This window comes from Rattus norvegicus, chromosome 14 (assembly GCF_021556685.1).
Source record: "Rattus norvegicus strain SHRSP/BbbUtx chromosome 14, alternate assembly SHRSP_T2T, whole genome shotgun sequence".
NCBI classification, from domain to species: Eukaryota; Metazoa; Chordata; class Mammalia; order Rodentia; family Muridae; genus Rattus; species Rattus norvegicus.
This window is the reverse complement of record NC_141547.1, coordinates 107,215,288-107,228,365: the sequence shown is the minus strand read 5'-3', so window position 1 is coordinate 107,228,365 and position 13,078 is coordinate 107,215,288. Positions and strand designations below refer to the sequence as shown.

Genomic DNA, 13,078 nt, shown 5'->3' with positions numbered 1-13,078 from the left:
ATTCCAAGAAAATCACTGTTTTCACAATTGTATGCTGAAATCCGAAAACATCTGACATAAAAGCAATATATAGGGAATGACTTGAATGATTAGAGTAGATAAAAAATAAAAAGAAACACCACATCATCTTTAAATGCTCCAAAACAAACATACAAACAACAACAAAAACCCAAACCAACTGCCCCTTCAACATACACCATTTAGTCATTAAATTAAGCATTAATTGGCCATGCACTCCAGTTGAAAGGTAAAGTCTGAGAGGAGAGGTGACAAAATATCCTGAACATCTAAAGACATATGTTTAATGCTTCACTGAAAGGCACAAGAGGAACTAAGTCAATGGTGAGAAACATTATATTCACTGTAAACATTAATTCAAATTGTAAAAATACCATTTCTGTCTTAAATGAATATGTTTAATTTGGTGAAATTCCAATAAAGAACTGACATACTTCTAACATTCAAATGAAGAAACCAATGTATCATGAAAAGCTAAAATAGTTGTGTATATACAGTGAAGATGTATGTACTTTATAGGCAATATGGTGGACTCTGAGGGCTTAATAATGAAAATGATACTGGTCCAGAAAAAAATCCACAAAACGATTAAAGAGAGTATAGTTTAAACATGTATTTATAGGGAATAGCACTCGAAATGTAAATAAGAAACACTCAAGTTAATAAAAAAAAAAGTACAAATATGTGGGGAACTAATGTTAAATAAGAACTAATTAATAAAATGTGCTATAGTCCTCCAAAAAAAAGTAAACATGTATCTATAAACTATAAATATAAGTTGTTATCAAAATTTATCAAAAATTAGTGGGAAAATGATTAATTAGTTTTACTACCATCATATACAGGAATATGTTCTAAGATAATATAAATTTAACAGTTAATCCTAGGAAGCAAGAAATAGAAGGAAAATAATAAGTGCCTACTTTCTGGCTCTGGTATAAGGAGAGATGCTCAATAAAAAATAAAGTGGAGATGGACTAACATCAGAACTCAAGATTTCAGAGGATAATATAATAAAGTTCAAATGCAGATAAAAATGAAGTCATGTGTACAAACTGGGGTTTGTTACTGAAAAGGATTAATATTTAAAATTTCTAAGAAATTATTGCAATAGCAGGTATAGTACAGTAAGGAATGTTAAGAATAGAAAAAATAAACACAAATGCTAATCAAGAAAACTGGACAGAAAGACAAAATTTATCTTGAAGTAGTCCCTCAAGTCACACAACTCTAGGTGAAATGACCTACATGAAAATAAGGGTGTACAGCCCTTTCTAGATGTAGTTCACACAATGATCCCAGTCACTGGTTATTACATAAGAAGATTCTTACTAGGAAGCAGGGAAATACAAGCTAAAGCAACAGAATACAACTTGGTACTTAGTGGGTTAGAAAAATTAAGTAGTGATTAATGTAAGAAAAAGAGGCATAAAGCATTATCCTGTACAAAACAGTGGGTATACATAGAGATAAATGAGCAAATGGATACTGTACCACAGAACATGTATCTACATAAAGAAAAGGAATATGACAGGTTTGCAGTAAGTGCAGAAAACAAACAAGGATCATGAATGGATAAACAATGACAATACACCCCAAAACAAGGAGAATAAGTAACTTAACTTGGTGCTTTTAATATTAAAATAAAAACTAAAATACCCAGCAGTCTTGGAAAATGAAATGAACTTATAGAAACAAAAGCTGTTTCCTGGAGAGAGATCAGGAAGAAGGAGCTACAAAGACACAGGATACTTTCAGAACTGACTGGGAGCTTATTTTCATGCTTGTGAGTTTGCTTTCTGTGGTACTGGGGCTTGAACCCAGGGCTTCTGAATATGCTAGGTAAGTCCCTAGCACTGAGCTATGGGCCTGTACCAAGATGATCTTCTTTTAATTATGGCAAATGTTTTCTAGGTATACAAATTTATATACATCAAATCATATATTTTAGGCATCAGGTTAAACAGTACATTCAAGCCAGTGAGGTAGGAGGAGGAGAACAAGTATGAGTCCAGCCTGTGCTACAGAGAGCTCCAAGCCAGCCTGAACTACATAGTGGAACTCCAAAACCAAAACAACACAAACTACATACAAAAATTCCATACATGTTAAAGTATATACTTTACTGCATTAAATTATGCCTTAACAGTATTTAAATTATATTAATAAATGCAATATCGCTTTGCAGTGATGCATGCTGGTACTCTGGGCATTCAGAACTCAAAGGCAGACAGCTTATCAGTTCCAGAAGAGCTCGGGTTACACAGTGATACCACCACAATACAACACATCAGTGATATCCTGTCTTTAAAAAAAAAAAGTTGGGCACAGTGGTATGCATCTATACGTCTGGTGCACCTATGGAGAGACAGGGGGCAGGCACAACAGAATCACCAGAAACTTACAGACCAGCTTTACTAGCAAATATAGCTATAAACAACGAGATCCCTTGATTTCAAATACAGGAACATACACAAAAATTTACAGCATCTATATAGCAGAAATGATTAAATAAATAGCTTTCTAACATTTACTACCTGTGTTTGTCCTCTCTGAAATAATGCTGATCCATGAAGTGTTTTAAACATATCTACCTCGCAACTTATATTCCTAAGTGAAGTCAGATCTCGTCCATCACACCTGGAATAAAGCAATAAAGCCATATGTGAAGACAGAAAAATTAGATCTCGTTATCTCTACCACTGATTCCTAAACACCAACTGTCTACAGTAACTTGTTAGAATCCTAAACACTAATATAAATAGTTGGTTTCTACTCTACGTTCCACTGAATCTATGTCTGGAGGTGTGTAATTTATACATCATGAGAGATAGCCATGCCACATGTCCATATATTTACCAATGGATGCTCATTTATAAAATTATTATCTCTTACTTTTCAACTGAAGGCAGTTCCTTCCTTGAAGCAAGTTGCTACTTTCAAGGCATCTTGCAGATGCTTCAATTTGACCACAGGAAGATATATTTACCTTTTGTATTCATTCAAAATAATACTTCTGAAAACCTCCTTTGCAACAACGTTGAAGGATTCTATTATTTCAAGTTGGTCAACCTCTGGAAATTTTTCTATAGAAAAGAGGCAAATCAAAACAAAGGCTTTATCTTTTTGGACAATAAGTTCTCCAACATTTAACTCCAGCTGTCAATGGAGACAGTCAAACATTTAGTCCTCAAACAAAGCATTTTAATCAAATGCTCTTAAACCAGTTGTAGGAATTTGGCTTGCTGTTTTTATTTGTTTTTAAATATATCAAACTCAGGATTCCAAGCTTGTTCAACAAGCTCTTAGTAAGAGGGATAGACAAAGCCTAAACTATTTTAGAGGCAATTACAGGTGATGGCATTAAATGCAGCACAAGGATTTTTATTTTAAAATCTGATAAACCTTCCCACAGGAGGGCACTTTACTGTTGGAAAGATTAACAAGAAGCTTTCCTCATACTCAAGTTGTTACAAGAATGACATTATGAAGTAAGATACTCTGCTTAGTGATTATGTGGAGTTACTCTAACAATCTACCCCTAGTGCTTCCAGACAATGTTAATAACAACAGTAGCATCACCTGAATGATGACTGTGTGAGGCACAGATTAAATGACTTAACTCATCTTATCTCCGTGAGCCAGGTATTACTGGTATTATAATATCAAGATAATAGACTCAAGAATTTGTTGTAAATGTTTTTTGTTTCTAGTACTAGAGATTGCACATAGACCTCATGCATGGTGTGCAAACACTCTACCACTGAACTATACCCTCAACCACTGGAATGTCTTCTTACAGAACCCTGATTATTCTGGAATGTAGACCAAGCCAACATGGAAGAATCAGAGAACCTCCTGCCTTTGTCTCCTGGGTGTTGGGATTAAAAATATGTGTGCAACAAGGCCTGGCTGCTGCTTCATTTTTTGACTCAGGAATTTTAAAGAGTATTTTTAGATTTTTAAATGACAGGCTATAGGACTAGCACCTTAAGATTCTGATGCAAATGAGAGAGGAACATTGTACATTAATTCTTTCCTAGGTGCCTACTCAAGCAAAGTGTTAACTATACTTCTAGAAGATAATGTGACCATCACCTCATGATCTAGCATTATAAATTTAAGATAAAGCTGAGGAACTATGAGAATAACTGAGTTTTTCAAGATCTTACCACTGAAATTTGAAAATAAATCTGTATTTAAAAAACAAATCTTTAATATCTTTAAAAATGAAATAGGATTTACCCTTTAGATGTTCCTCTGTATCTAATCTTATCTTGTTAACAGCTTCATCCCTGGAAACCTAAAACAGCATTGACATTAGAGTATAAACATGACATTCACATTTCTGTTTTGTATGTACATGATAATACACTGTAAGAATAAAAAACAACATTCCTGAAAGATTAAAACCTGATTTAACTAGTTCAAATAAGTATTTGCACATTTCCTTAAAATGTGTATAAACAAAAAAAATAGCAAACAAGTAGGCATTGACTTAGCTTTCTAAAGAAAAGTACAGTTGGAGGTAAGAGATTACGGTTAACAAGAAGAAAGGCATCAGAAAGAAGGCAAGATGCATATGGGAATATGGGTGTGAGCTCTTAAAAGAGAACTGCCTTATTTAGCATTTTGTTAGAGATTTATTTATTTACTGCAGTGCTGCCAATCTACCAAAGGGCTTCATGAATGCTGGACAACTGATCTACTGCTGACCAAGATCCTCAGGCATGGCCAGAGAGATTTGCTTGTTGGTTTTTCATAGTGATATTTATCTTTATTTTTTAAATCTTTATGAAATTATTTTATTTACATTCCAAAAGTTGTTCCCCTTTCCTTTCCCCGCTTCCCAAGTTTTCCACTCCATTCCCCCAACCCCATCCCTCCTCCCCCAACCTACCCACCCACCCCCATAGGACTAATAGCACAAGCAAAATTTTATGAGTTCAACAAAAGTAATCTTAAAACCTAAGGTATACCTACTTTATCATGTTCATAATCTGTAAAAACTGCATAGAGTTTCTCCATGGCGATTCTATTAAGTATAAAATAAATGTTAACAAAATAATATTTGAATTATGAAGTTTTTATAACTGAAACATTATTAAATAGCAATGAACTACAAATTAAATAAGCACTACACAAAGATCAAATGTTGTTGCATGTCACTGCTAATGTGCTTAATATTACACAGAACAGCTTTCTTTCCACCTTCCTGGCAAATCAGTCACATGACACTGTGCTCCCCTTCCTCTTCATTGCTCATTTAGTTCTAACTTAGATTCACTCATATTTGCTCAGTGCCTCTGTTTGTTCTAAGCAATGCTAGTGACCATCTAAGCACTGGGTGTAAGGTTGGTTCAAACCTATTTCTTTTTGAGAAATCCAACAGTTTCTGAGATACTCAAATACCATGTTTTATTCTTTTTTCTCTAGATATGGAGAAATGAAGGATCTGATTTTTAAACAACAAATGTCTCTTCATTTAAGATTTAAACTTTTATCTTGGACCAGGTTTATGCTGTAACTGACCTGTGCTCTCCTATATGCATCAGATAGATATTTATGGTAATGACTTAAAGCAGGAAAGCGCTGCATGTGAAGCAATACCAGGTGCATTTTCTTAGAGGAACTGGAGCCCAGTGACTACACCCGTGTGCACAGGTGTGCTTACGTATGCGTGTATTTCACAATCTCTGCAGAAGGAGTAAATATCTTCTGGGGTGTCCTCTTGGCAACACCGATTTCTTTTACCAACTGCTGGATGCTCTGAATTATCTGCTGCGTATACTTCACCCCGACTTTGATAGCATGGCAAAAGTCCTGCTGTAAAATGTTTTCTGCAGAGGCTTCCAACATAACTAGTTAGAGAAAGGAAAAGGTTATTATTTTAGAATCTTTCACCAATATAATATTTTAAAAATGAAAATCAAAGACACAAATAACAGAAGAAGAAAGTAGAACTTGCAAGGTAAATCCAGAATTAATATATTTAAATTACTTACCAATTTGGCTTTTAGGTGCTCCAGCAACTACTAAATTTAAGGTGCTAGAAGACATTTCTTTCCTTGTTGGGTTAACGACACATTCTCCATCGATCATTCCTATTCGTACTGCCCCTAAAACATATGTTGGCAACTGTTTAATTAAAACTTGCAGCATTCACAGTATTATTCTAATACTGGCTTCAAACCATTGTCTTTCTGACAAACAAATGAAATTTCTCCTTCTCCCACGGTTAAGATCCAGCAGACAACCTATCCCACCCTACTTTGTGGGCGTAATGGCATGCCCTGAATATGCAAGTCAACCACTTGCACACATGTTTGATTATGCTCTTGCTCTGCCCTATATCCAGACTATTCTGTCGGAAGCAAATGCTTACACCCCTCCCACTAATGTTCCACTTACACACTGACTACTCTGAGAAGCCCTACTTGACAACCTGCCCTTCTGTATCATTTTCTAAGTTCCTTGTCTATGTCATTACAGTATTACTGTTTGTAAATAAGTACTAGTCTTTTTCCCTTATTCATGCTTTAGCAAGAGCCTCTCTAATCTTTCTATTGCTAGTACTCAGATAGCCTTTTCCCATTGTGCTTAACCCAACTGCTAGCACTAAGGACACTTCCTAATTACAAATACTAATCATTTGCAGACTATATGGCTGCAACTTACAAGATTTATAAGTTACAAACGTGCTGGTTTTATATTGAAAGAGTATATACTCTGGTAATTCTCCACTGTAAAGAATGAAAGACAGAAATGGAGCAAGAAATGTAGAACTATAAAATCAGTTAACATTGTAATAGGATTACTGGTAACAAACCCAATTCAAGGATGAAAATGCCTGAAAGACCTGCAAGAAATCTTAGAAGTAATAAATCAGCACCAATGACATCTTCATTGTTCCTGAAAGAACAGTGGTTCATAATTTCAAACTGTAACTTACCAACAGGTCCATTCCAAGGGATATCTGATAAGGAGAGAGCTGCAGAAGCTTTAAAAAGGAGAAAAATAAAAAGCTGAAATTACAATATTTTATTGCTTTAAAAAAATCAGCAGCGATCATTTTAGTTGGTGGTGTACTTACCGCCATTAATTGCTAAGATATCAGGTTCATTGATGCCATCTACTGCTAGCAGATTACAGAGAACCTAGTAATAAAGGAGACAAACTAGACATATAGACAACAACAACAACAAAAGGCCCCTGATGTTGCAAGATTATAATTTAAATTGAAACTTAGCTTAAAATATAATACCCATATGCTCAATATCCAAATCCCTTAGAGTTGGCTATCATTTTACTAAATCTTTGACACTAGGCATTTAAAACTTGAGTTTCCTCCTTTTTTTTTTAAAGGGTATATGGTATGTGTGGCTACCAGGCATTGTTGAACCCAGGGCTTTTACTACCAAGCTACAGCCCCAGTTCTGTGAAGACCTTTAGAGAGAAAAAAATACAGCATTTTCCTAAGGGGTAATGTGAGAACTAAAACGCAGTATGCTATACAAATCCTGTAAATGTCAGCTATGTATTTGTATTATCAGTTTACATCACAAAGATGTACCTATGCTAAATTTCTTTCTTTTTAAAATTCTTAAAGAACAATTTTCTTGAGGCTCTGATATCCTCTCAAAGGTATATTGATGACTTAGTGCAGTTAAGTAAAATGGTTACCTAAGTATGCCTAACTAAAGCATATGATTGCCATAGAAGTTAGAAGGGCTAGAAATAAACATGGTATAGAAATTAGTGTGACAAGCTGGTCATGATGGCTCACTGCTGTAATCTCAGCACTTGAAAGGCAAAGGCAGACAGACTGCCATGAGTTTGAGGCTAGCCTAGGGTAGGCACAGAATTCAAAGCCAGCCAGAGCTATAGAGATTTAGATCTTGTTTACCGAATCAAAACTATTAGTTATGTTAATTGTCTTAGTGGGCTGTTATAAACTTGACCTACAAAGCCCAGACACCTAATCTGGCTATACACGACTATCACACTAGTTGAGTACTGTCATTTATTTCTTAACATACTTCTGTTTAGATTCTCATCAGACTTCCTAGAGAGTTCCCACCCATCACTTACTCCTATTCATAATTCAGGTGTCAGGTCAAAATGCATCCAAGTACATGCTTTTGCAAAGTACTGCCTTTTAAAATGACTTAAAAGGAATGCATAAGACCTTCAGAATTCTTTATACAGCTTTCTCTAGGAAGAATTGTAAAAATATAATATCTGGTAAGAAACAAAGCAGATTTTACCTGAGTATCATAAAAATAGCCAGCAGGAAAGAGAGGTCGAATTGAACGATCTGTCAAAAGAAGACAAAGATATTAAATGGTCCTGGCAGAGCCACTTTAGAACAAAAATCTATTGAAATAATAAAATAGCTCTTGAATATGTCACAGACACAAACAAAAAGACCAAGTGTTAAGAAAAGCATTGATAAACATCAGTACCTTCATTAATATAGACCATTACCTAAAATAAAATCAAGGAAGAGACTCAAGACTAACAGCAGATGAAAAGAACATATTTCTTTGGTTTACTGTGACTGAGGAATACAAATAAATATATACAAGCTAGCAATTACTGCATAGAAAAAGCTATAAACTACAAACGATCCCACAACATTTGCAGATGTCAAAGATTTGGAAGATTGGCTGGTGATATAACCTAGTAGAACACTGTTTGCCGATCATGTGAATAGCTCTGGGTTTCACCACCACCACCTCTCCCTCCCCCTCCTCCTCATCCTGCTTCTCCTTAGGAGATGATAGATATACTGTAATAGCTGAGAAATACAATTTTTAGGAGTTACTAAGTTGAACATAAAAATGAAAACAGAAAAACAAAACCTAACAACAAAAGATTAAACAGGAACAGGCATGAGCATGGATTCACACACTGCAGATTCACTGCATAAGCCAGTGTTCACTGACTGCCTCTGCACCAAGCTATACTAGGAATTGGGATTTGGCAGTGACAAAACAAGTTTTTCCCTCTAATGAAGCATACATCTGAGTGAGGGAACTGATAGTAAGTAATATCTGGTAAAAGTCATACAATGCAAGATAGCTGAGCAGACTGTAGAACAGAGAGAAGTGAGGTGAGCACCTCTGCTAAGAGCTTACCTATTACTCGACTTGTAAGAATCTCTTTGTCAGAAGAGCCAATCTCTCTTCTAAGGTAGTTTGTGGGGATTCTACCTGCTGCAGCAGCCTTCTGTCTGTAGTCTACCTGAAGTAGCAAAGAAGAATTAAGGTTAACACAATTCCCTTTTTAAGTATATCCCAAGAACAGCTATGTAAGTATTAATTTTCCTGAGGTTACTAACAACATATTCTAGACTGCATGTACATAATATTTTATTTGCTTTTAGTATTCTCTTAAAACCCTCACAGGAAGAAAAATATACAGAGTACTTCAACTCATGAAAAAAGGCCTTTCTTTCATGTAACAGTCAGATGACTGCCTAACCTCACTACTTTCTGCAGTAGCTTACCTTAACCAAGTCAAATAGTGCCCCTTCCTCTGGTTTAGACTGTGAGACTTAATTGCCTTCTGCTTATCATATTAGAAAGACACAAAAATCAGAGTGAATTACAGTTGCAGACCCAAACTGGAAGAAGCCCTACAAAAACAGTGAATGAATTGCTTCCCTAACACCACAGTGCAGTATTCCTGACTCCCTCCGACCTCATCAAGCTGGATGTTCTCAAGTAAGCTCACTCACAGCAATCACTCCAGTCTCTTAACTGACATGCAGTCTCTCTCAAACATCTAAGGGCATTCCCTTCTTGTACAGTTTAATTTTAACTTCAGACACTTGAACAGGGTACTATACATTCTACACATATACCATTCTAGAGGCTCATATAAACAAGCAAATACTTACCACCAATGGCATGAATTGGGAAGGTGAAGGTTTTGTTTTGCTGACCGCTGTGACCATTACTGCAGTATCACCTGACTTGATTGAACATATACAAAAATACCAGTAAATTTCTTTGAAATCAGACATTAAAGTATAAACAGTAATTGAATGAATCCCCACACCAAATAAACTCAATGGAAGATATTTCTCTGTCTGTCTCTCAATAATGTCTCATTATGTAGCCCTGGTTGGCCTGAAATTCACTATGCTGACCTCAAACTCACAGATATCTACTTCTACCCACAGAGGTCCAGGGCACTGGGTTTAAATGCTTATACTACTAAGCCAGGCTCAACGAAAGATCTCTCATTTCATGTGACCACAACTAGTCCAGTCTTGATCCTTTCTATCTGACCAAGGTCAGTATTAGAATATTCACTGATGTTTTCACATGAAGAAATGGCTAACAGCTTAGTCACATCAACAAACTGAATCATATTTTTCACTCTTTAAGAAGAAATTTAGACTATAAAGAAAAATTTTTAAGAATTAAAATAATAGTGAGAACACTTTTTCTAGAAAAAGCATAATGGATTTTAACAGACTACAATATAGCCCACAGAATTTGGAAGAGAATTTAAGTGTCATTTAATATACACAACACTGACTTTGATGGCCTAGCATGGTTCTGACACTAGAAATATTCTTAGTAGTGTCTGAACTAGCGCCCAGTACCACAATGATGACTTATGATGCTACAAAGATACCCAGTCACCATGAATAAAGCAAAGACTGGTTTCCTACCTGTACCACAGCACAGCCATCAGCAAATCTTGCCAGTTTTCCAGAGGATATTTCTAATTTTCTGTTTAAAAAGAATTTTTAAAATATAAAATGACACCAGTACAAGGCTTTGCTTAGTAAAAGTAACTGGAGAATCTAGGGGAAAACAAAACAAAACAAAAGAACAACAAAACACCAGAATGAAAGGGTCCCAATAATCAGGAAAAAAAAGTAAGTTGGAGTTGTGATCATCAAAAGCATAGATATTTAAGAGCTTAAAGATGATTGGAACCAAGGTAATGCATCTGTATAAACCTAATACACAAACTCTTCTCTTCTTCCCTGTTAAAACAATTGTTAAAATTAATAAAGACCATCTTCTGATGAATAACATTTTGAAGCTTAAAAACTTAATAACAACAATAAAGACTTTCATGCTCAACAGTGCTGTCATGACAATTTAATGGTGGAAAAACCAGTCTTTTTCAGTCAAAGATGTTGAGATGGTCACATACTCCACACAAAAAAACTCAAAATAGATACTATTCCTTTTAGAGCAATAAAATAAAATAAAACTCTTGGGGGGGGGGAAAGAGAAGTAAATCTTCATAAACTCAGACTAGACAATGTCTTTTTAGCTATGACATCTAAAGGCCAAATACAGAGGCAAGATGTGTGTTCTGCAAGTGTACACCAGCTCCTGTCTAGAACCACCCACAAGGCACGGATATATAAATACCTAAATTCTAAAAGTAAAAAGGTATGACCTCTAAACTTATCAAATATATTGGGAACATAATGTGAACACGTGGATATATGAAAAGGGTAGAAGAACTCCTCAAACACAGCCAAGCAATGAGAATGACACCCTCACCCGGACCCCATAGAAAGACATCTAGCAACACCACTAGTGATGGAACTACCTGGCAAATTACATTGTTAGTGTGTGAATCTATTGTTATCCAATGAATTCTGATAATGCATGCAAAAAGGCAGACAGATTTGTCTGGGGTGGGGGGGGGGCATGTAATTTTGATTATTCCAAGGAAGCTATTATATTTATGAGTTTTCTTTTTGCTGTTCACTTTGCCTTATAACAATTTACTTTTCAACATTATATGTATAAAATATCTCCAAATACATAGATGACCCATTCTGCATAGTAGCCTCTGGTTTGGAGTGGGCACTTGGAAATAAGTGGAAGAGTTTTGAAGTTCCCATATGCCAAACCATGTGAGTGAATGCCTACCTAACTAAATACTCCATGAACATAAATAAGAAGACTGATACAATGAGCAAGCAGAACAGTGATGGTAAGAGTAAAGAGATGCCAAGGAAGGACACAGGCAGCAGCCTGCCTGCCACACAAAGTAGAGCTTCAGGGAAAAGCTTTTTATTTTTTTAAAAAAATTATTTAAATATTCATCTCCCACCCCCTGTTTTGATAACTGAAAAATTTACGTTTTTGACCTTTTGTTGGACGGTAACTGTATCTACACTACAGGTTTAACAGGACTATGTGCATCTTATAAATGGCATTCAACAAAAAGACAGGGTCAACTCCGGCTCACACTGGTCTCGGTTCTGTCCATCAGTGGAGCTGGGTCGCGGACTGACAGCGCATTACCTAGAGGTGGTCGTGGTACGTTTCTTACAACTGAGCTCGAGGTCTCGGAAGATACAGAGAAAGGACGTCAGGGGCACAGGCAGAATAGGACTCAGGAAGTTCACTGCAGGGCCAGGAGGAAGATACGAGGCAAAGGGCAGCGGCTAGCGTGGGAAGGGAGAGGGCCCAGGGAGATAGACTTTAAATCTGGAAAAGGAAATCTCGACCTTAGGTTTGGAGAAGAGAGGTTAAAAGAGACTTAGGCTGCTGGATTCCTACCCGGGGGACTTTTGGCTACCAGGGCTTCCTGAACAGGACACTGCGTGAAAAGTCCGGGAGCTCACACGGTTCCTCACCTGTGTCCCAAGTCCACAGTCACTGCTCTGGACCGGGTGCCGCTCCACAGCGCTCGCACCTGCAAATAGCTGAGTGCACGATGCCGCCTTGGCCGGCCGAGGGGACCGCAGCTCAGCGGTCGGAGACACAGGCACAAGCAGCACGGCCTGCAAGCCGCCATGACACCCAGAGCGCGGACCGCCCGGGCGGTGCCTCATTGGCCAGCCCGCAGGTGGGCGGAGCCGGACGCGGTTTCGTTTCCGTGGAACCTGAAAACTGCCGGGAAAGCAATCCTAGCAGGCTTCCTACGTAGACGCGAGAGGGTCAAACCACCAGAATGCGTTTTTCAGTCAGCTTTTTCCTGCTCTTATCAGTGAAAAATAAATACTCCCTTAAATTGTATAGATTTTATAGATTTAAAGAAAGCCCTTTAAGTAATATCGCCCCTCCGG

At 36.8% G+C, this 13,078-nt stretch overlaps 1 protein-coding gene and 1 long non-coding RNA gene across 24 annotated transcripts in view; one reads left to right on the top strand and one right to left on the bottom strand.

Annotated features, from left to right (window-relative positions):
* The window catches only part of Pnpt1 (polyribonucleotide nucleotidyltransferase 1), a 31,191-nt gene extending 18,372 nt beyond the window's left edge, over positions 1–12,819 (bottom strand). Inside the window, exons 1-13 of one of the 2 annotated variants that reach the window (XM_087583907.1) lie at positions 12,647–12,819; positions 10,706–10,766; positions 9,923–9,997; positions 9,159–9,264; positions 8,286–8,335; positions 7,112–7,175; positions 6,971–7,043; positions 6,024–6,137; positions 5,693–5,879; positions 5,002–5,053; positions 4,264–4,321; positions 3,008–3,104; positions 2,556–2,658 (exon numbers count right to left, since the gene is read on the bottom strand). In XM_087583907.1, coding sequence (XP_087440033.1) covers positions 2,556–2,658; positions 3,008–3,104; positions 4,264–4,321; positions 5,002–5,053; positions 5,693–5,879; positions 6,024–6,137; positions 6,971–7,043; positions 7,112–7,117 — 690 coding nt within the window. In that variant the 5' untranslated portion in view covers positions 7,118–7,175; positions 8,286–8,335; positions 9,159–9,264; ... (1 more) ...; positions 10,706–10,766; positions 12,647–12,819. The remainder of the gene's footprint in view (positions 1–2,555; positions 2,659–3,007; positions 3,105–4,263; positions 4,322–5,001; positions 5,054–5,692; positions 5,880–6,023; positions 6,138–6,970; positions 7,044–7,111; positions 7,176–8,285; positions 8,336–9,158; positions 9,265–9,922; positions 9,998–10,705; positions 10,767–12,646) is intronic. The other variant, NM_001142371.1, reaches the window with a different exon arrangement.
* Positions 1–13,078, top strand: part of LOC148001495 (uncharacterized) — an 89,666-nt gene that overhangs the window by 27,436 nt on the left and 49,152 nt on the right. For 9 of the 22 annotated variants that reach the window (XR_015637664.1, XR_015637652.1, XR_015637653.1 and 6 more), the window contains one exon: positions 3,732–3,923. The exons of 5 other annotated variants lie outside the window; for them this stretch is intronic. This is a non-coding gene — a long non-coding RNA (uncharacterized LOC148001495). Of the gene's footprint in view, positions 1–3,731; positions 3,924–13,078 lie in introns of those variants that run through there. 8 more of the 22 variants (XR_015637668.1, XR_015637651.1, XR_015637656.1 and 5 more) reach the window with 1 other exon arrangement.